This window comes from Erythrolamprus reginae, chromosome 1 (assembly GCF_031021105.1).
Source record: "Erythrolamprus reginae isolate rEryReg1 chromosome 1, rEryReg1.hap1, whole genome shotgun sequence".
Taxonomy (NCBI): Eukaryota; Metazoa; Chordata; class Lepidosauria; order Squamata; family Dipsadidae; genus Erythrolamprus; species Erythrolamprus reginae.
Genome location: NC_091950.1, coordinates 224,455,999 through 224,479,529, shown reverse-complemented (window position 1 = coordinate 224,479,529; position 23,531 = coordinate 224,455,999). Strand labels below are relative to the sequence as shown.

General features: G+C 40.2%; 1 protein-coding gene across 2 annotated transcripts in view; it reads right to left on the bottom strand.

Moving 5' to 3' along the window:
* Positions 1-440: 440 nt before the first annotated feature.
* Positions 441-23,531, bottom strand: part of COPS8 (COP9 signalosome subunit 8) — a 33,246-nt gene continuing 10,155 nt past the window's right edge. The window contains exons 4-8 of one of the 2 annotated variants that reach the window (XM_070732289.1): positions 15,389-15,521; positions 13,478-13,585; positions 11,994-12,056; positions 2,432-2,473; positions 441-1,601 (exon numbers count right to left, since the gene is read on the bottom strand). In XM_070732289.1, the coding sequence (XP_070588390.1) occupies positions 1,522-1,601; positions 2,432-2,473; positions 11,994-12,056; positions 13,478-13,585; positions 15,389-15,521 (426 nt within the window). In that variant the 3' untranslated portion in view covers positions 441-1,521. The remainder of the gene's footprint in view (positions 1,602-2,431; positions 2,474-11,993; positions 12,057-13,477; positions 13,586-15,388; positions 15,522-23,531) is intronic. The other variant, XM_070732290.1, reaches the window with a different exon arrangement.

The window sequence follows — 23,531 nt, the reverse complement described above, 5'->3', positions numbered from 1 at the left end:
ACTGTCCCTCCTACACCTAATCAACAAGTTTTATAACAATTTCCTGTTTGAAACTATTATGTAAAAATAAATATATATTTGTGTTAAATCTAAATTGTTACCATTTATATTTTTGCTTATTTTTTGCTTCTCCTATTGTGCTTCAGGTGATTAACACAGATCATTCTATTTAACTCAAACCACTTAAATATCTTTGTTCTCAAAGAACAAATGTTCTCCATCTTCTGTAACTTATTTCATCACTCCATACTTACATTAAACAAGTTTACATTTAACATGGTTAGGATCTTACCACTAAAATATCACCAAGTATTCTTTAATGTAAATAGATTTCACACATGCAAACTTGCACACAAACTCATAGTTAGTCTGAGTGCTAAAGTAATGCTAAATCTAAATATATCTCTTGAAGAAAAATTAACTTTAAAAATAGACCAGAATGATGTAAATATATTTTAATAATAACAAAACTAAGCTTCCAATCTAATCTGAGATTTTCAAATAAATAGTAAAATCAATGGTCACATCCCTTTAGATACTCTTAAAGTAACTGTGCAGAAACTAGGACTCTTTTGCAATCAAACACATCCAAAACAGTTAAGAACATACAGTAATAATGCACTAGGAGAGAAGTGTCACTACAAAGGACAGATATCAGCAATTTTTGAACATATCATTAAATGTCTAATAATAAGGGAGAGAGAAAAACCCCCACAACTCTAGGAGCATGCCATATTAAAATGACACAGCAAGATGTGCCCTTTCTTCCCACATTAGCAAGATTCCAACACAAAAACGTTCTACTGAAGTTCAAGAATCATTTCATCTACTGGCTTCAGCAACTAGTTGTTGTTTCTTGTGAGCACAGGGAACATCCAGAAGGCAATCTAAATATTCTGGTTCAAACAGAAGCAAGTTATCAGTTTGAGAAATCAGCTGATGCTTTTTTAAAGTCTCAAAGCAGAATGCTAACAGGACTGTTATACAAGAACCATTAGCTATGCATATATTCTACCAAATACATATTTTGGTATCTCCCAGATTAAATGTGTGCTTATATTCAAGAACATATCTTTTAAAGTGTATTAAAATAATAGCCTTCAAAATCTGCCATTAGATATTCCAATGTGTGACAAGCCAAAGCCAAAACTCATTGAAAATAGCAACATATAATCAGACAAAGACACTGCAATGTTTTCTGATAGATTTAGTTTTAAGAGCATTGTTTGATTACACTTTGGTCTTCCCTGTCCTTTTCAATGCTTGGTTTTCAGCTGAGCCATGGTAGTGGTTGACTTTTCCTCCAATTTATAATAGATTATAAAGGGGGAAGAGCTACTTCTTCCACAATGAGTTATTTAAATATGAGCTAATTAAATATGGGAATTAAATTGAAATACTTGTTCTAATAAAATCAACATGGTAACACTATAGTGCATACACTGCAACACTGAACAGAATAAACAAAATGCAAATGAATCTCAAAGTACATAGCACGTCACGGATGAATGATCAGCTTTCTCAATTTTCAAGGAAAGCTACATAGTCAGTTAATCGGGCCAACTGCTGTTCATTAGGAATCGGTGGAACTGGAGCAGGTTCTACAAAGAAAGCAGAAAAAAATTATGAGAACAGAAACTACATTATTTCTATCCTACAAAGATAACAAGCTGTACTTCTGGAGGCTGCAGGTGTATCTTTTGTCTCCTGCTGTTTCTGAATGATCTCAATAGATCAAAATTTTGTTCATAGCATAGTAAATGGGTAATTAACAAACACCCTCACTCACATTATCATTAGAAAGTCTACAAATATTTGGTAGAAGAAAGAATTTAATGCTTACTCTTAGATATTTTCTAACTTTTAATACAAAATCCTAAACAACATCAAGATTCTAAGATGCCAATATAGTAATGTGAATGGTATTGAAAAGAAAAACAGCCACTAGCTACATGTTTTGTAGCACAAGGGAATAATTATTTTAGCTTCAGAAGCTTGCACTTCTGCATAAAGGGAAAACTGAGTAGGCTTCAAACTCCTACATATAATCATGTGCCATGTTAGTTTATTTAAACAGATACAAATAAAATGCTAGAATATTTTTAGACAGCAAGGGTATAAAATATTAATACATTTATTTATAAAATGTATACAGTCACTTATCCTATGCATAAAATAATTCTAGGTGGTTCATAGCAGGGAATTAACAGTATTCATGAACCTTTTTTTAAAAAAAAAATCATACTTGCCCTATAGTATCCCAACATCTAATCAATTCCTGGACTTTTTTGATTCTGAGCCTATGCTTGGGAGAAAAACCAGGACTCGATGACCTACTGTAAGTTTAGGATGATACAGGCCCTCTGGAGTTCCAAACAAGGGAAGGCAAAGGACTGGGGCAGTTACAGAGACAAATTTGATACATGCATACCTGATAGTGGATGAAACCTGTTAAATGTAGGCTCCTGAGGACCTGAAATATATAACAACAAAAACCATCTATCAAACAAACAAACATTGTTAGAGATTTTGGAAATTTACAATATAGAATCCCCCCCCCCAACCAAGGCTCCTTTAGTTTAAAAGAGAACATAAAAAGTAACACAAACTGATACATAATAAATAAAACAGAGAAAGACAAAAAGAAATAGCAAATATAAACATAATTACAAAATTACCACTTACTCTATTATAAAAAAGCTTACTTTTTTCTAATATCCAGTATTTTTCTAAACATCAAAAGTTGTGGGGGGTTTTGTCTCATGCAAGTCTATACAGAAATTCCAATCAGTCATAAATATATTTTGTTAATTAATCCCAAAAGTTTTTAATTGTACTTTAAAATCTATATTAGTTAAATTAGTTAAATTAAATTAAATCTAAATTAGCCTTTAAAATCTAAATTAGTATATTAATTTGTATCCAATTTTTATTGCTCGCTTTCCTAAAGTACCTTATTTTTCAGAGTACCCCTCCAAGCACCCCTCCAAAGTCGGTGAAAATTTTGGTATGTCTTATAAATCAAATGCTGCATCAGCTGGGGCTTTTGCAACATCTGGAGGGAATTAGTTGGTGCAGTAGCTGATTGGTGGCATTCTGGGAGGCCAATCCAACCATCAATTGGGGGTGAAGGCTCCAGCGTTTCCCGGCTGAGGCAGTAATGCAGAGGTGGGATTCAGCCAGTTTGTTAAAGTTGTGTGCAGTTTGGAGAATTGGCTGATCCCACTGCTGGCTGGCCTGGACTGCTCTATGTCTGCCTGCAGCTGTGAAGGACGGCCTGCTGCCACTTGCCACACTGCCGCCTGCCATGTACCACAAGTACATTATTCCTGGCCTGCATGGACTGTGAGCCCAGAGACACGGAGATATGGCTTGGCTTCCAGCACTGGAAAGGGCATGCAAGGGAAGTGGCCAAGTTGCCAGCTTTCATTGGGACGTGGGTGGCAAGATGGGGTTCCTCTTGCCATCCATCTGCCCTCTATTGCTGGGCATGACATGGCTTCCTGTCCATCACTTACCACAGCCATTGATGCAATTTGGGGGGTGGCAGACTGTGTTTTATTAGCATGGGCAGACATGCTAGAGCCTACCTGCTTGTCTTTGTAAAGATAACATCGCTAGAACTGTTTTTCAGGAGCAAAAAAACCACCAATGTCCTAAAATTCTTGCTTGCTATTGTTTAGTTTAAGGTGGGGGAGGAAGAGTAACTTAAATCCCGGGAAGACTGACTTCTTCCTGCCACCTCTTTCTGTTTGGCATCAGTCATCAAAAATGAGGCTTTTGTGGGCACAAGAGCTGGAGAAATGGGCAATAGAGCAGCCAGGTTGAGGGAAGGAGGCTGCTTTCTCCTTTTCCCCTGCTCCTGGTATTTCCTTCATAAAGAACTAGTGTGGCATGTACTGTATACATTATACAGTTATCTTGTGTATGAATATAGTGATCTGCATTGTTATATGCTACATACTGGTACAAAAATGTCAAAGTAGAAAAGACAAGCATATAAAATTTCTTTTAAACTGGAAGTAGTGAAATATGATGAGAAATATGGAAACAGAGCAGCAGAGAAACATTTTGCACCACCTTCAAATGAAAAAATGATAAGAGAGTGGAAGAAACAGGTGGATCAGCTGCAAAAAGTAAGATAAAACTAAGCACAACTTTCATGGGCTTGCTACAAGTGGCCAGTTAGAGGTGGGCAATAAAAGAATGGATCACAAGTCACTGGAATAACAGCTTCACAGTTTCTACAAAAATGGTAATATATTACTATTACAGCAAACACATTGCTGTAGAGAAAGGCATTCAGGATTTTACTGGATCACCATTGTGGTGCTTCACATTCACGAGATGATGTGGCTTTGCTATGCACTCCAAAACTAAAATTGTACAAAAAGTGCCAAGACTATGAATCTAAGAGACTGTCTTTTCATACATTTGTAATTGACGATGGAAGAAAAATAATTTTGACATTGGCCAGATTGGGAATATGGATGAAGTCCCACTATTGATGTACCATTTAATAAGACTGTGGATCTGAAAGATGCCAAATGGCACGACTAAAGATCCAAAGCCCATAATTTTGGCCTGCTATCAAAAGCATAACAGTGAAAACCTCAGGACATGAGAAAGCACAATATACGGTTGTGTTGCTCTGCTGTGCAGATGACACCAAATTGCCACCGATGTTAATTTTCAAAAGGGAAACTTTTCTAAAAGAAGTGATTCCAAAAGGAGCTGTTGTGCATGTTCATGAGAAAAAATGGATGGACGAAAATGAGTACGGGTTGAAAAGGGGTGGTCCAAATGGGCTTCTGAAAAAAATTGCTTTAATAGTGCTCCACCAATTTAGAGCACATATTAGCGAAACCACAACTTTTTTTTAAAGAAGTGAAGTTGCAACTTCTTGACATTTCCATCAATAGGCCATTTAAAGTCCATATGTGAGAAGAGTGGAACAAATGGATAGCAATCATGATCTACCTACTGGATGAATGAAAGTTTGCGAATGGGTTAAAACATCATGGCATTTAGTAAAGGACAAAATCATTGCACAGTCATTCAAAATATGTGGCATTAGCAATGGCTTAGATCAGTGTTTCTCAACCTTGGCAGTTTGAAGATGTGTGGACTTCAACGTTGCTGGTTGGAGAATTCTGGGATTTGAAGTCCACACATCTTCAAACTGCCAAGGTTGAGAAACACTGCCTTAGATGGAATTGAAGATGATATCATGTATTAAGATAGTGAAGAAAGAGATATCAGTGACTGTGAGCAACTAAGCTTCCTAAATTCTGACTCTACTGAAAAAGAGGATAAATCAGCACCTAAAAAACAATAAATTATTGGACCCAAATCAGCATGGCTTTACTGAAGGCAAATCATGTCAGACTAATCTCATTGATTTCTTTGACTATGTCACAAAGGTGTTGGATGAAGGTGGTGCCGTGGATATTGCCTACCTGGACTTCAGCAAAGCCTTTGATACAGTTCCACATAAAGAGCTGATAGATAAATTAGTGAAGATTGGACTTAATCCCTGGATAGTTCAATGGATTTGCAGCTGGCTGAAGCATAGACACCAGAGGGTTGTTGTGAATGGCGAGTATTCTGAGCAGAGTCAGGTTACAAGCGGTGTGCCACAAGGGTCTGTTCTGGGTCCTATTCTTTTTAATATGTTTGTGAGTGACATAGGGGAAGGTCTGGTAGGGAAGGTTTGCCTATTTGCCGATGACTCTAAAGTGTGCAATAGGGTTGATATTCCTGGAGGCGTCGGCAATATGGTAAATGATTTAGCTTTACTAGATAAATGGTCAAAGCAATGGAAACTGCAGTTTAATGTTTCCAAATGTAAAATAATGCACTTGGGGAAAAGGAATCCTCAATCTGACTATTGTATTGGCAGTTCTGTGTTAGCAAATACTTCAAAAGAAAAGGATTTAAGCGTAGTGATTTCTGACAGTCTCAAAATGGGTGAACAGTGCAGTCAGGCAGTAGGGAAAGCAAGTAGGATGCTTGGCTGCATAGCTAGAGGTATAACAAGCAGGAAGAGGGAGATTATGATCCCGCTACATAGAATGCTGATGAGACCACATTTGGAATACTGTGTTCAGTTCTGGAGACCTCACCTACAAAAAGATATTGACAAAATTGAACGGGTCCAAAGACGGGCTACAAGAATGGTGGAAGGTCTTAAGTATAAAACGTATCAGGAAAGACTTAATGAACTCAATCTGTATAGTCTGGAGGACAGAAGGAAAAGGGGGGACATGATCGAAACATTTAAATATATTAAAGGGTTAAATAAGGTCCAGGAGGGAAGTGTTTTTAATAGGAAAGTGAACACAAGAACAAGGGGACACAATCTGAGGTTAGTTGGGGGAAAGATCAAAAGCAACATGAGAAAATATTATTTTACTGAAAGAGTAGTAGATCCTTGGAACAAACTTCCAGCAGACGTGGTAGATAAATCCACAGTAAACATGCCTGGGATAAACATATATCCATCCTAAGATAAAATACAGAAAATAGTATAAGGGCAGACTAGATGGACCATGGGGTCTTTTTCTGCCGTCAGACTTCTATGTTTCTATGATGAGTTCTTGGGGTATACAGAAAACTAGAAGAGTGCTTGAACCTTAAAATCTCTCCTCATTTGTTAATGATAGTGATGATGGTTCTTAATACCACTATTGACTTTACATAACTGAAATATCATTGTGCTATAATTTATTAAATATATCACTACACTATTTGGTTCAGAGTTTTTTTCTCGTTTACCTCCTCTAAACCTAGATGCGTCTTATAGTCAGGTACATCTTATACAGGGGTAAAATTCTCCCGGTTCGCTCATGCCTGTCAGTTGTCGGAGAGCCCATGGCAAAGGGATCAGGAGGTTTCGCCCACTTGACCAGATGCTGCCATTTGGGTTCTTTTACCCTCTGTGCATGCACAAAACATTTTGTGCACGTGCAGAGGATAAAAGAGCCCAAATGGTGGCATCCAGGCAGGTGGGCGGAGCCTCACACTCCCTTCACGATGAGCTCTCCAACAACTGACAAGCATGAGTGAGTCAGGATTTCACTCCTGGTCTTATAGACTGAAAAATATGGTAGCTATGGTAACAAAAAACAATGATACATCCTTTTATCAAAATAATCTTCAAGATTGGAACACAATGTAAATTTAAATCTGTTCAATCATATATTTTCTGCACATTTGTATATCGTAGAACATTTTAGCTCATTTTACCATGCATTGTTTTCATATTTTTTGTCTCATATTTCAACAAAAGAACTAAAATAAACCAAAGAGGAGACAATGGGTAACATTGTCTTGCTATTTCTAGATGTGGTTTGGTTAAATCTCCATTGACAAAACAAACAAACTAACAAATTATTTGTGCTATCTGCGAAGTATAAATCAAATTCATGCATTTTTATAAAATTCTGTCCAAAATTTGTATCTTCCAGATCTTTAAACAAAAAAATCCAGCTCAATCTGTCAAAAGCATTTTCTGCATCTAAAAAAATCAATGCAGTTGTATTTCACTATATTGTTCCAAATATTCCAAATAACACAGTCATTTAGCTCTCTTTTAAGTAAAAATCTATGATAGAACATAGAATTATAGACTGAAAAATAACTCAGAGGTCTTTTAATCCAATCCCCTGGACAAGATGAAAGACCATATTCCCTCCTGGGCAGGGGTTGTCCAATCTATTCTTGTAAAACCCCTATGATAGAACATCTACAACTCCAGGAGGCAAACTATTCCACCGAGTCATTTGATCCTCAAATAATTTTTTTCAGAATTTCTTTCAGTTTTTCAACTAAAATCATAAACAATTGTTAATCATTATCCAATGATATTGGTCTCTAGTTTCTTGCAAAGTCAAATCTTCTCTCTTCAAGTATTAATATTATAACAAGAGTCTTCCCAAGTATGTGGCATCTTTCTTCTTTGTACAATAGAATTCATTATACAGTGATACCTCGTCTTACAAATCCCTTGTCTTACGAAATTTTCAAGATAAGAACCCGGGGTTTAAGATTTCTTTGCCTCATCTTAAAAACCCTTTCCGTCTTACGAACCTGGTCCATGGGCTCTCCTACTGCGCATGAGCTATCTGACTGCCGAAGGGATTCCCCTGCCTTGTGTCTGTCACCACTGGGATTTCCCATTTGCTTGCATGGGAATTCCGCTGGAATTCCCCGCCTCCTTTTGCTTGCACCTGAGGCGGGGAACGCCGGAGCTGCCCCATTTCCCTGCCACTTTCCCCTCTAGCCCTCCGCTTCCTCTGCTCCCCGCAACCTCCCCATCCTGCTGCCAAAATCACCACTAGCCTGCCGCTTCCTTCACCCCATCTTCGCTGCTAAAATTGCCAGTCCAAAAGCTTCGTATCTTGTCCCAAACATCTCCAAAAATCGCTCCCCCAAAAGCTTTGTATCTTGCCCAAATCTCTCCAAAAATCGCTCTCCCAAAAGCTTCGTATCTTGCCCCAAATCTCTCTAAATATCACTCCCCCAAAAGCTTTGTATCTTGCCCCAAATCTCTCCAAAAATCACTCCCCCAAAAGCTTTGTATCTTGCCCCAAATCTCTCCAAAAATCTCTCTCCTAAAAGCTTCATTTCTTGCCCAAATCTCTCCCAAAATCGCTCTCCCAAAAGCTTCGTATCTTGCCCAAAATCTCTCCAAATATCACTCCCCCAAAAGCTTTGTATCTTGCCCCAAATCTCTCCAAAATCACTCCCCCAAAAGCTTTGTATCTTGCCCCAAATCTCTCCAAAAATCGCTCCCCAAAAAGCTTCCTAAGCCACCCCAAATCATTTCCAAAGTCTTCCAAACTCACCTCTCCTTTCAAAATGCCTCATTTCTTCTTGCTGCCTTTCTTCACTCCATTTGCCTTCATTAGGACCTCGATTTAGCTGGCATAGGAAGCTTTTGGGGGAGTGATTTTTGGAGAGATTTGGGACAAGATAGAAAGCTCGGGGGAGCGATTTTTGGAGAGATTTGGAGCAAGAAATGAAGCTTTTGGGAGAGCGATTTTTGGAGAGATTTGGGGCAAGAAATGAAGCTTTTGGAGGAGCGATTTTTGGAGAGATTTGGGGCAAGAAACGAAGCTTTTGGGAGATCAATTTTTGGAGAGATTTGGGGCAAGAAATGAAGCTTTTGGGAGAGCGATTTGGGAGAGATTTGAAGCGGCGTTAGCCTTCGTTAGGACCTCCATTCCTCACTTCTCCTCGCTGTCTGTCTCCACTCCATTAGCCTTCACTTTGTCTGCCTGCCGCTTTTTTTTAAGTCTTAAAGTTGGTTTGCACGCATTATTTGCTTTTACATTGATTCCTATGGGAAACAATGTTTCGTCTTACGAACTTTTCACATTACAAATCTCGTTTCGGAACCAATTAAGTTCGTAAGACAAGGTATTACTGTACTTTGAAGCGTTGTAAGTGTTCAATCTTCAAAACACTCTAATAGAGACTTAATAACCCAACTAGTAAGGCACCTTTCCTAGTTTACATTGTTTTAGTAGCTTCTGAAATTTCTATTGTTATAAGCCCATTCATAATTCATTCTTCTGTAATGCTCAGTCATTTACTTTCTGAAATACATCTTTATTTTCTCCACTGAAATATGTTTTCTATATATATTGGAATATTGGTAAAACATTATGCATTAATATAATGTCTCTTCCTTGTAATTTTAGCATTTTCTTTCTATTAATAATTTATAAGCCAATTATTTCCCTTGGTTTATTTATTTGCAAATTCAAAATTTCTCTTTCATATAGCTTCATTTTATTTCCATTTTAAAGAATCGTGGTGGCGCAGTGGTTAAATGCAGTATTGCAGGTTACTTCTGCTGACTGCCTGAAATTTGGTAGTTCAAATCTCACCAGGCTCAAAGTTGACTCAGCCTTTTAAGGTTGGTAAGACAAGAACCCAGATTGTTGTATGCTGAGTATGTAAAGAGAGCTGTAAAGCATTGTGAAGCTGTATATAAGTCTAAATGCTATTTCTATTTCTCTTATTGCTAACATGGATACATGTTGCTATAAGATCTTAATTTGTTCAGAAATATATATCCCATGGATTGATTGATTGATTGATTGATTGATTGGACTTATATGCTGCCCCTCTCTGTTGACTCGAGGCGGCTTACATTTCAATAAAAAAAGATAATGTACATATAATACATTCCTAAACCAATTAACAGAATAGTTAATTTAAAAATTATCTTAAAACTAATCATTTAAAATCAAACAATCACTTGCATACTATCACATCCAATACTTTTACTGGGCAGAGGCTGGGGTCTAGTGACTCCAGGCCTGACGACATAAGTGCATTTTCAGGTTCTTACAAAATGCAAGGAGGGTGGGGGCAGTGCAAATCTGTAGAGGGAGTGGATTCCAGAGGCCGGGGCCCACACAGAGAAGGCTCTTCTCCTAGGACCTGCCAAATGACATTGTCTAATTGACAGGACCTGGAGAAGGCCAACTCTGTGGGACCTAACCGGACGCTGAGATTCGTGCAGCAAAAGGCGGTCCCATGGGTAATCTGGTCCTATGCCATGTATTTATTTATATATTTATTGGATTTATATGCCACCCCTCCCCATGGACTCGGGCGGCTAACAACAGTGGTAAAAACAGCATGTGACAATCCAATACTAAAACAGCTAAAAACCCTTATTATAAAACCAATCATACATATGAACATACCATGCATAAATTGTAGAAGCCTAGGGAGAAGGAATATCTCAGTTCTCCCATGCCTGACGGCAGAGGTGGGTTTTAAGGAGCTTACGAAAGGCAAGGAGGGTGGGGGCTATTCTAATCTCTGGGGGGAGTTGGTTCCAGAGGGCCGGGGCTGCCACAGAGAAGGCTCTTCCCCTGGGTCCCGCCAAACGACATTGTTTAGTTGACGGGACCCGGAGAAGGCCCACTCTGTGGGACCTAACTGGTCGCTGGGATTTGTGCGGCAGAAGGCGGTCCCGGAGATAATCTGGTCCGGTGCCATGAAGGGCTTTACAGGTCATAACTAACACTTTGAATTGTGACCAGAAACTGATTGGCAACCAATGCAGACTGCAGAGTGTTGGTGTGACATGGGCATATTTAGGGAAGCCCATGATTGCTCTCGCAGCTGCATTCTACACGATCTGAAGACTCCGAAGACTTTTAAAAGGTAGCCCCATGTAGAGAGCATTACAGTAGTCGAGCCTCGAGGTGATGAGGGCATGAGTAACTGTGAGCAGTGACTCCCGATCCAGATAGGGCCACAACTGGTGCACCAGGCGAACCTGGGCAAATGCCCCCCTTGCCACAGCTGAAAGATGTTTCTGAGCTATGGATCGAGGAAGACGCCCAAGTTGCAGACCCTCTCTGAGGGGGTTAGTAATCCCCCCCCAGGGTAATGCAATTCAAGATAAGAAAATGCAGATCATTGTAATAGATATAGCCCAGACTCATCTCAGATAGTTTGAAGAATAATTTTCAGCAACAAAGTAAGCCATATTACAAGCCTTTATTATCAATATTTAGACTAGCAAAATGACTTGGACAACTTAAATGGTGTTCAAAATTGTAACATTTAATTGTAATTATATTTCACTCAATTCAGGCATGTCAGTTAAGGTCACTGAAAAATATGCTCAACTGAATTTTTATTGCCAAGAATCAGCAGAGAAAACAGGCTCTTCCTGTTTATTCCTATTTAAGCTTTTGCATTCTAAAATATTTATTTAATTAAATCATCCTGCACCCATTCAAATAAACCACTAATTCATTTATTTGACATGACACCTTAGGAGTATCCCCCCACTATTTTAAACATTTGAAAAAATGTTGGCATATAAATACTACCAGTAATTACATTTTCAGATGTGTGTAGCAAAGGCAGGCAGCTATGTTAAGTTATCCTGAAGTGTCACCTCCCTTGCCTTTCCCTCCCCCGTCCACAAATCCTCATGGAACTAGAGTTCCACCTACCTGGCTTTTTAGGCATAACCATTCGAGCTGACAAATCTGCTTGCCATCCCTGATCAAGAACTCCTAAATTATATAATATAGTTCATTAGGTATAAATAGTTTCATACACATATGGAAAACATTTGATGAGATTAATTTCCTGATTTGTTTAAATTCTTTGTTTTTATTCCTTGCTATATTTCCATTTCCTATAAAGTGAATTATTGTTAGTTTTCCTTTTATTCAGCTGGTTATCCTTTAACAGTAATATAATAAGTGAACTCAGTGCAAATTTTAGAAAACATACTTTTGCTTTTAAAATTATTTCATACCGGGCACAGAAACCAGTTTTGTTATCTTTATCAAAGGAATGAAACAATCTAATAAAATATTGCTACACTGCCATATACATTGATAATCTTCAAAAAAATCAGCAATTATAAATTGTAAGCAATTCTAAAAATGTGCATAGCTTTAGAAAAACTGTAATTCATTTTTGTTTACAAAATATAGTTGTGAGAACTGAGTGTCTTGTAATACAATTCTAATAACAGTCTTGTTTAGTGATTGACTCAAATACTGTTCAATTTTGTAAGTGATGAAAATGTAACTCTGACCAATATTCCCATGTATGACCTTCACATAACTGTGGAAAGCTGAAAATCATAAACAGTTTCACTTACTGACTGTTTCACTTAACAATCTTAACTTAGCTAGTCTCAACTGTGGTTGCTACACAAGATTGCATTGATTAAAAACTTAACATTCAATTTCAAACATACATAACAGATGATACATAATATTATTAAGGTAGAGGCATGACCAAGGGTGGGCTGTTGCCCGGACAGGAGGGAATGCTGTGGGGTAGCAAAAATGGAACTCCACCCCTGAGCACCCAATTTGAACTGAAAGATGTTGAAAGAAAATGTAGGGCGTTTTGCACAGGCCATGCCCACAGTGTGGTAGTAAAAAATTTGGTAGCCCTTCACTGGGCATGACTATTATTTGACAAGGGATTTTTCAAACTAGGTTGCAAGATGATCGAAGATTTCATAAACTGGATAAAAGTTACAATAATACAAAATCATCACCAAATCATAACCCACCTCTGCTGTCAGGCATGGGGGAACTGAGATATCTCTCCTTGCCTATGTAGTTTTTATGTATGATATGATTGTGTGTATGTTTTTATATACTGGGGTTTTTTAGATTTTTTAATGTAAAATTGCTATTTTAGATTTTAAATATTATATTTGTTACCATGTATTGCTTTTTATCACTGCTGTGAGCCGCCCCAAGTCTACGGAGAGGAGCGGCATACAAATCTAATAAATTAATTAATTAATTAATTAATTAATTTATTAATGAATAACCGCCATCACCAAATAATATACAGCAGCATTTAGAGAACTGGGCCTCTGAGCTACTAGATATCTAAATATATTCATACAAGCTTAAAGTTGAGTATATGTAACGTTTATTTGTAACTCAGGTATTTTCAGTACCTTTTACTGCTTCTTCTACAGGAAGTCCAACAAAGGCTGCAAAGTCATCTGCGCTTATGGAAGGATATGCCCGAGACACTAGTCCAAATGCTCGCCGCCTCGTTGCATCTATTAGAGAGGTAATTAATGCAAAGCTAGCCTAGCCAACCAAGGGTAGGAAAACACTGTGTTTCTAAATAAGTTTCTCTTGAGAATAAAAAATGTGCACCTTTATATGGGAGATGAATGGTTAAATATAAAGTCTGATTCCCAGACCCCAGGAGCACGCTGCAAGCCTCCCAAACCCTCTGCACACCCTGTTTTTTCACAAAAAAAGGGCCATTTTTTAATTTTTTTTTTGCAAAACTGGGACATGGGGGCAGGGCTTCCGGAGGCCAAAAATGTCTCTTTTGGGAGAGGAGAAGTTGCATTTTATACTCCGAAAAACACTGTATCCTATCAAAATACATAAAAATGTATTTTACTTCAACATTTGCTTTTGATGAACAATAATAAAAAACTAAATACTGAATTCCAATGTATAAAGAATGTCAATCTTAACAAAACCTCACATTATTTCTTATATCATAAATTATCTCAAATTAAAAAGCAATAACAGCAATCACAGCTGAAAATGACAACATTTCTCCTGAAAACTGGTATCAGGGTTTTGGAAATGAAAGAGCCTTTCAAGATATATTTACCAATGAAGATATATTTACCAATGCAGGTGCTGCCTGTGGCAGCACACAAAATTTTATCAATAGATATAATAAGCTCCCGAATCTCCTGTCCACTCACCACGGTCTGCTGCTGAGTGAGGAGGAGGTGGAGAGCCAAGGGGCGGGGAGGAAAGCGGGCCTGCAATTGGCCTCTTTCTTTGCCGCCTTTAGAGAGAGAAACTGTTGCTTCCTGTTTCCTCCTCCTCCTCCTCCTCCTCCTCCGCGGTGAGTGGACGGGAGATTCAGGAACCCCCTGAATTCGCCCGAATGGAGGCAGCGGCGGCGGCTTCAAGGGAACAACAGCCGGTCCTTCTCGGCGCTGCATTGCTGCAGCCTCTGAGGCCGCTGCCGCCAGACTTCGTTCGAGCGAAGGGATCTCCTTGGTGGGCGGCCTGGGAGGCTGCAGCAATGCAGCGCCCAGAAGGACCGGCTGTTGTTCCCTTGAAGCCGCCACCCATCGTGGAGATTCCTTTGCCTGAACGGAGGCGGCGCCTTCAAGGGACCAACAGCCGGTTGCTGCAGCTTCCAAGCTCCTCTGCTGGCCCCGGGTCGTCGTAATGACAAAACGTCGTAAGTCGGGGATGACATAACCCGGGGACTACCTGTAATTGGAGAGAGAGAGAGAAAGCCGTTGTTGGAGAGAGAGGGACAGAGAGAAAGAGAGAGACACAGAGAAAGAAAGCGAGAGATAGAGGGACAGAGAGAAAGAAAGAGGGAGAAAGAAAGAGAGAGAGAGAGAAAGAGGGAGAGAGAAAGGAAGAGAAAGGGAGAGAGAGGGAGAGAGAAAAAGAAAGAGGGAGAGATAGAGAGGGAGAGAAAGGAAGAAAGAGGAAGAGATAGAAAAAGAGTGAGTGAAAGAGAAGAGAGAAAGAGAGAGGGACAGAGAGAGAGAAAGAGAGAGGGAGAGATAGAGAGGGAGAGAGAAAGGAAGAGGGAGAGATGGCAAGAGTGAGAGAGAGAGAGAGAGAAAGAGAAAAATGAGAAAATGATGGAGGGAAAGAACGAGAGGAAAATGAAACAAATGAGAGAGAAAGAAAACAACGGAGAAGGAAGAGAGAAGTGGAGAGTCTGAGGGACAGTGAACTGGCCCCCTGTGTAAAAGGTTTGGGGACCCCTGCCTTAAAAGGTAATAGGGAAGGAACCATGGGGCCATCCAAGCCATTGTCCTTTCAGTTAATAATACACACAATTTTAACTAAGAAATTTATACCTTTAAGTGCTTCCATAATTGGTTGAATAGATTCAGACCACTGATATGCATCAATTGTTGTATATATACCAGGAAAGTCTCTTTGCCAGATTCGCTGCCCTACTGCCCAAATGGCACCAAGTTCAAGATTTGCCTGCAAAGAAAGAATTGAGAATAAAGCTGTCGCTGTTTGACAGAACAAAACAAATGTGCTTTTAGTTACACAGAATATTTTGGCACTTCCTCTCTAGCCTGTTGCCATATCTAAGAAGCACCCAGTACTTCAACAGACAGAATGTTCTATAACCATAATTTGAGAAAGGTGTTTAAGGCATATTAATTTAGAGAAAAGATAAGACTGATATATTTCAGTGTTCTGAACTACAATTCTCATCAGTATTGGCATGCCCAACTATTATAACAATAAATATTATATTCTATTATATTGCACATACATAATATAGTTCTTAGCATCTTATAATAATAATGTAATAAAGTTGTGAAAGCAATGTTTAATAACTAACGTGGAAGTTCAGGATTCACAAGTGAGGCAATCATAGTACCCCAAAATTAAGTTCTACTAACCACAACTGGTACAACCTGTTGGATGGAGATATCAATAAATCTTGCTTTTTAAATTAACAATCACTCCCATCATATCATTCAATACATTCATTGCCACATTTGCCACGTTCTGCAGCTATTCCCTCTTTGTCCTCATCAAGATAGTTGGCAGGATATCCTAAGATTATATTTTTAAAAATTGGTAACTAAAAATAATGAACAATTGTAAAAAAAAACCCAGAGTAAAATATATTAAAACTAACTTGAGCTGCTGAAAAGGGCTAAACCTGCTGCTGGCTTTGCTGCCAACTTTTTTTAAAAAGCCCTTTACTTTTATCTGGCAGCAGAACTAATTTTTCTCATTACCTGATGTTTGAACTACAGAGAATTTTATTTTGCAATCAGTCTAGTGAAATATCAAGGAAAAGCACACAATGTTAGATGGTGACAGCGGCTGCATGTGTCTGTAGATGGTGCTCTGAAGTGTTGTATGGAGACAATTTTGGAATGTAGACAGTGGTATGTGGAGGTGTAGAGAGAAAGGTGAAAGAAAGACAAGCTTGGTAAACTGATTGAGAGGCTGGAATTTGTGGAAGGAACCAAGAGGTGAAGAAACAGAAAAGGTTAAGTGTTGGAAGGCACAGTTGGTAGGTGAGATGGAGCTGGAGCAGAGGAGGTGGCTGATTTACGATCATGAGGCTTCCCTGGTCTCTACTTGGATTTCCCTGGCTGTTGCTAAACCCTCATCTGAGAACCCAAGAGTCAGCAGCTGCAGTTCTGATTGATGACATGGATCATCTGATGGAGGCAGAACTGATTGACGAGACAAGCTTCACTGGCCTTTGTGTCGTCAGATGGGCCTACTCATGTAGTTAATAACATTGTAGAATGTGGCAGGCTGCTGTTGGGATTTCCAGAGGTTAACTGGCAAATGGGAACTTGGAACTGTGAACTTCATGAGACATTGTAGGGCTAAGCAACTGCTAAATTTCCAGTGCAGCATAGCAGACCTTCGGGCTTCTTTTTAGACTACCTTCTGCAATCTAGTGTCTGCAATCCTCTGAATGTTCTGTAACTAGGCCTGGGAAACCTGCTTGGGAAATCCTGGGGTTGGAAGTAATGTTCCCTCTAAGCTGGGCGGGCACGTGCCTGCGCAGACATCAGCAACCCCCCGTGCACTAACTTTTGAAGTGACGCAAAGCCGAGCAATCCCGGATCGCTTGCTCGCTTGGTCACCTCTTCCTGGTTGCGAACCCTAAGAGGAAGTTTTGCCCCGCGCGGTTGCCATCCCAAGCAAGATGGCGGCACCCATTAGGCACTTCCGGCTAGCTTCGCTAAGTCCGGGTGATGTTGGATTGGAAGGAGCGAGGCAGCCAGCTGAGAGTGAGGTAGGCGAAAGCCATCTGCTTTCTTCTGCCGGGATGCCCAGCTGCGCTCACTCTCGGTGATGACCAGGAGGGCACCTCTGCCCTTTTGATTTAATATTAATCACACTACCAAAGATTTTTCTCTCTGTGAAAGTGTGGTTAATGTTAAACCGAAAGGGCAGAGCTGCTCTCCTGATCATCGCTGAGAGTGAGCATAGCCGGGCAGGAACCCAAGCAAGAGAGAGGAAGGAAGGAAGAGAAAGAGAAAATATATAGAGAAAAAGAGAGGGGTGGGGACAAAGAGAGGGAGAGAGAAAGGGAGGGAGGGAGGAGAAATAGAGGGAACAAGGAAGGAAGGAAGGAAGGAAGGAAGGAAGGAAGGAAGGAAGGAAGGAAGAATGAAATTAATGGAGGGACGGAGGAAGGAAGCACTTTTTGGGTGGGGGTGTAAATTTTTTTTATTTGTCTCTCAACATACATTCAAACAATACAATGTACCATCTAATTTTCCATGAATAAAATGTGGTATTTTGTTAGTAACTAATATCAATCATCAAGAAAGTTGCAAGTTTTTTTCTAATTTATCATCCAGTTACATATTTTTCTTTTAATTAAAATCTCTCCTTAATGTTCCTTCAAAAAGTACAACACCAATTATATTTCTAACTTATTAACCATTATGTCAAAGTGCTTCCTTCTTTCTTTATACATTTTTCTATAAACCAAGAAAACCTTGTATAGCCAATCAGATGTTAAGAAAAGAAAATTAAAAACAAAACATAAACATACATGAATTTGAGACTTCTTCTCCCCCCCCCCAAATAATACATTTATCTAAACAAAAATTTAAAAATTATTTCAGCCCATCTAACATTTAGTCAATTAATACTTATCTACATTTCTTACTTAATTATTAATCTTAAATTTCAGTCAATTTGAGAAAACAAAAGAAAAGGAAAAAATTCTAAATATTTTCTATTTTCAATCAATTAAAAACCATTAACATCATTAATCTCCCCAACAATTCTAAATTCAATTCCATTTATGCACTAATCCAAATCAGTATCACCTACTACATATCTTATTATAATCAATACTTCTAACTTTATTAAAACAGATCAGCAATTCCTATATTCATATATCTAAATAGAAAAAAATAATTAAAGTTAACAAAAGAGCAAGCAAAACAATATTCCAAGCTTAATCAACCTTTCTCAAACTCCAATTTCTTTAATCTGAGCAGAACTTTGAACCGAACCCTTTTATTTATTTTTTTGTATCCCCTTTTAATCCACTTTTCCATTTTATTCTTTCTATTCTTCCTTCTAGGAAGGAAGGACTTTGTTAGAAAAATAAAGGGGTTATTGGATCAAACTTTGGACACTTGACAACGTAGTTATGGTGGTGGCAATGTCCCAGGGTTATGTGAACAGATTTTGGGATCTTCTGACAAGCAACTTCAGGAATTCAATTAACGACTGTGGCAAGTAAAGTGAGGCAGAACTCACTTAATAACCGTCTTACTCAGGAGATACAAACATTGGCCTCCATTGGGGTCACAACAGAAATCGAGGATTATCTGTCTGACTGGTGCACTCTTTTAGAAGCAGATTAGGAGTCCTTTTTGAAGCTCCATAGAAAACATCTAGTGGGGAAGGCAGGTTGTCCACGACTTACAATGGTTCATTTACTGACCGTTCAAAGTCGCAATGCCCCTTTTTCACACTTAGGACCTTCGCAATAGCCCAATGATTGCAGGATCAAAACTTGGCTGCCGTTTCATATTTATGACTGTTGTTGTATGTCCTGGGGTCACGTGACCCCCTTTTGTTTCCAACCGATTGTTGTGAGAAGAGGAATGAAGGACTCTTCTTGTGAAATATTTCTGGACTCTCTCAATTGTGTTGATATCAGATATGCAACGTGGGTTCCATACAGGCGAGCTGTATTCTAGGATTGGTCTGACAAATGTTTTGTAAGCTCTTGTTAGCAGTTCAAAATTACCAGAGAAGAAGCTGCAAAGGATTAGATTAACAACTCTTAAAGCCTTTTGGCAATGTTGTTGCAGTGGAGTCTATTTATTTATTATTTATTTATTTATTTATTGTTAGAGTTGAAAGGGACCATGCAGGTCATCAAGTCCAACCCCCCGCCTGAGCAGGAATCCTAAAGCACCCCAGCCAAGTGGCAGTCCAATCTCCTCTTGAAAGTGTCCAGAGTTGGGGAGTTCACAACCTCCAAAGGCAGGTTGTTCCACTGGTTGATCGCTCTGACCGTCAGGAAGTTCTTTCTTACTTCTAGGTTGAATCTCTCCTTGGTCACCTTCCAGCCGCTGTTCCTCGTCCGGCCCTCTGGTGCTCTGGAGCAGCGTTTCCCAACCGGGTGTGTCAGTCAGGTGTGCCGCGAAGCTCCCCGCCCGATCTGCCCCCTCTCCTCCTCCGCCGCCCCCTGCCTTAGGGCGCGACTTCTCTCACGGCGGCTGAGGCTGCGGCTTCAGCTCCTCGGGACGAAAGCGCTCCCAGCCAGGGGGCTGCGAGAGGGGTGGGGCGGGCTTTCCCGAAACGGACGGAGAAAGCCCTCTCTCGCAGCACCCTGGCTGGGAGCGCTTTCGCTGCAAGAGAGGGCTTTCTCTGTCCGTTTCAGGAATGCCTGCCCCGCCCCTCTCTCGCGCACACTGCTCCCCTTTTCTCTCAGCCCTCCCTGGCTTCGCTTCTCAATTCCTCCCTCCTTCCGTCTTTCCTTCCCCTCAGCTGTTCTGTCTGGGGGTCTCCCGCTCTTCCCTTCCCCGCCTCCCAGGCTTTGCCTTCGCCACCCCCACCCTTTTTTGGTTGGCAAGGAGTCCTTTGCCGCATCCCACAGTTCGCACTTGGCTCGAGGCCGCTTTCCCTGGCTGCACTCGGAACCGACAAGGCGCTGCTCTTTCTCTCTCTCTCTCCTGTGAGGTGGGGGAAGGGGGGGAAGCAAAAAAACCCTTTTTGCAGCAGGCCCGCGCGTGCGCTCGTGCCCGCGCTCGTCCCTTTAGCAGCGAGGGAGGGAAGTCAGAGGGCGAGGGAGTGAGCGAGCGCTCTTGTCCTCGGTGCCCTCTGCAGCCTGCCTTCCTTCTTCTTTGCCGCCGCTGAGGGACGGAGAGAAAGATAGAAAGGAAAGAGGGAGGGAGAGATAGAAAGGAAAGAGGGAGGGAGGAAAGAGGGAGGGAGAGATAGAAAGAAAAGAGATAGAAAGGAAAGAGGGAGGGAGGAAAGAGGGAGGGAGAGATAGAAAGGAAAGAGGGAGGGAGACAGAGAGAGAGAGAAAAAGAAAGAAAGAGATAGCAAGAGAGAGAGAGAGAGATAGCAAGAGAGACAGAGAGAGAGACAGAGAAAGTGATAGAGTGAGAAAGAAAGAAAGAAAGAGAGATAGCAAAAGAGACAGAGAAAGAGAGAAAGAGAGATAGCAAGAGAGAGAAAGAGAGAAAGAGAGAGAAAGAAAGAGATAGCAAAAGAGACAGAGAAAGAGAGAGAAAGAGATAGCAAGAGAGACAGAGAGACAGAGAAAGAGAGAGAGAGAGAAAGAGATAGAGAGAAAGAGACATAGCAAGAAAGACAGAAAGAGAGAGAAAGAGAGAGAATGAAAGAGATAGCAAGAGAGGCAGAGAGAGAGCAAGGGAGAGAGAAAGACATAGAGGGAGGGAAGGAGGGAGAGAGAAAGAGAGCAAAAAAGAAAGGAAGAAAGAAAGAGGGATGGAGAGAGAGAAAGAAGGGAAGGAAGGAAGAGAAAGAGGGAGGGAGAAATAGAGTGAAATGGAGGAAGAGGGGGTTTTTTTGTCCAAACTTTTCTTTAGCCCCCCCCCCCCCGTGCCCCCCCCCGTTCAGTGTTCCCCAAGATTTTGAAAATATGAATAATGTGCCGCGGCTCAAAAAAGGTTTGGAAACACTGCTCTGTAGAATAGAGTGCCCCCCTCCTTTCTGTGGCAACCCCTCATATACCTGTATACAGCTATCATGTCCCCTCTGGCCCTCCTTTTCTCTAGGCTATCCATGCCCAGTTCCCGCAATCTCTCTTTGTAAGTCTTGGTTTCAAGTCCCCTAATCATTTTGGTTACTCTTTTCTGCACCTTCTACAGAGTTTCAATGTCTCTTTTGAAGTGTGGTGACCAGAACTGGATGCAGTACTCAAGATGTGGTCTGACCAGGGCGTAGTAGAATGGTATTAATACTTCCCTGGTCTTGGAGTGTATCCCCCTGTTGATGCAGCTTAGGATAGTGTAGGCTTTTTTGGCTGCTGCTGCACATTGCTGGCTCATGTTTAGTTGATTATCCACCAAGACTCCAAGATCTCTTTCGCAGTCACTACTGCTAAGTGGGGTTTCTCCCAGGCTGTGTGTCTAGATTTTTTTTTTACCAAGGTGAAGGATTTTGATCTTGTCGACGTTGAACATCATGTTGTTAGTGTGGGCCCATAGTGTTAATCTGTCTAGATCTTTCTGTATTTTGAGCCTGTCCTCTAGGGTGTTGGTTACCCCTGCCAGCTTGGTGTCGTCTGCGAAATTGATTAGTTCCCCTTCTATTCCCTCATCCAGGTCATTGATGAAAATATTGAAGAGTACAGGGCCCAGGACTTAGGTCATTGGATATGAGTACTCCAAGTTCTTTGACAGATTGAGGGTTATCAATAAGTTCAATTCCTCCAAGTTTATATTTAGTATTCTGATAGATAGGGGATTCTGATAGATAGGGGATTCTGATAGATAGGGGATGAACTCGATCAAACATGGGTAAGAACTGCTATTAAGGCCTACCTTGTGGAGATTTGTGTGGTGAAGTGTAAATACTTTTCCACACTAATTGCATCTGCAAATAATCGCCCAGCGACTCTCTTTAAGGTGAGCTGTCTCCTCCTGGGGAGATTGAGGTCCACCTGAAGGGATGAGTGGAGGAATTTGCAGATTTTCTGGAAGTCAAAATCGCTTGACTTCGTTCCTAGTTAAGTGCCAGCGTGGTTGCTGGTCTGGTAGAAGTCCGAGGCAGGTTCTTGCCATGTTATCTGGGAATAGTTTGACCCTGTTGCTCCCAAGGAAGTGGACAGAATCCTAGGAAATATGCACACAAACACCTGTGTATTAGACCCATGTCCCACCTGGCTTCTGAAAGCTTTCCAGGAGATGACAGGCGGATTGACTCTGGTGGTAATTAATGCAGTGCCCCAGCACTTTAGCCATCGGTGGACTCCATCCGGTTGGATAATTTCCCACCTGTCTCCAAACTTCCCCTTGTGGGTAAGGTTGTCGAGAAGGTGGTTGCACAGAACCTCCAGTGGTTTCTGGATGAAATGAATTATCTCGACCCCTACCAGTCAGGATTCAGGACTGGATTTGGGACAGAAAGAGCATTGGTCGCACTTTTGGATTATCTCTGGCATAATAATAATAATAATAATAATAATAATAATAATAATAATAATAATAATAATAATAATAATAATTATTATTATTATTATTATTATTATTATTATTATTATATTTGTATGCCGCCCCTCTCCGAGAACTCAGGGCGGCTCACAACAATAATGACAAAGTACATATCCAATATCTAAAAATACAATTTAAAATCCTTATTAATAAAATAATCACACAACCCAATCAAACCATACATAAAGCAGTAATTAGGGGAGATGTCAATTTCCCCATGCCTGGTGTCAAAGGGGAGGTTTCAACAACTTACAAAAGGCAAAGAGGGTGGGGGCGGTTCTGATGTTTGGAAGGGATTTTAAAACAGCTCTTTGCCCTGGTCTTTGGATTGTGCGGGTTGTTCCTTTTTATACCTATCTGTGTTTTTTTAAATCATTCTGTTTCCTTATTCTTTATTTCTTTCTTGAAGAAAAAAAATCTTTATTTTTTCTTGTTTTTAACATTTTATTTGTAATTGTCAAGACTTATTGGCCAGAGTCAAGCAGTCTATTTGCTTAACATTAATTTTAATAATAATGAGATTTAGAAATTATTTATTGGACAACCGTAATCAAAATATTACAGAACGTGCACATTGAGGGTTGGGGGTTTTTTGTTTTGTTTTTTGCGCTGTAATAAGATCAAACTTGCCATGAAAGTCAGATCAAAGTACAGTGATACCTCGTCTTACGAACTTAATTGGTTCCGGGATGAGGTTTGTAAGGTGAAAAGTTTGTAAGACAAAACAATGTTTCCCATAGGAATCAATGGAAAAGCGATTAATGCGTGCAAGCCCAAAACTCACCCC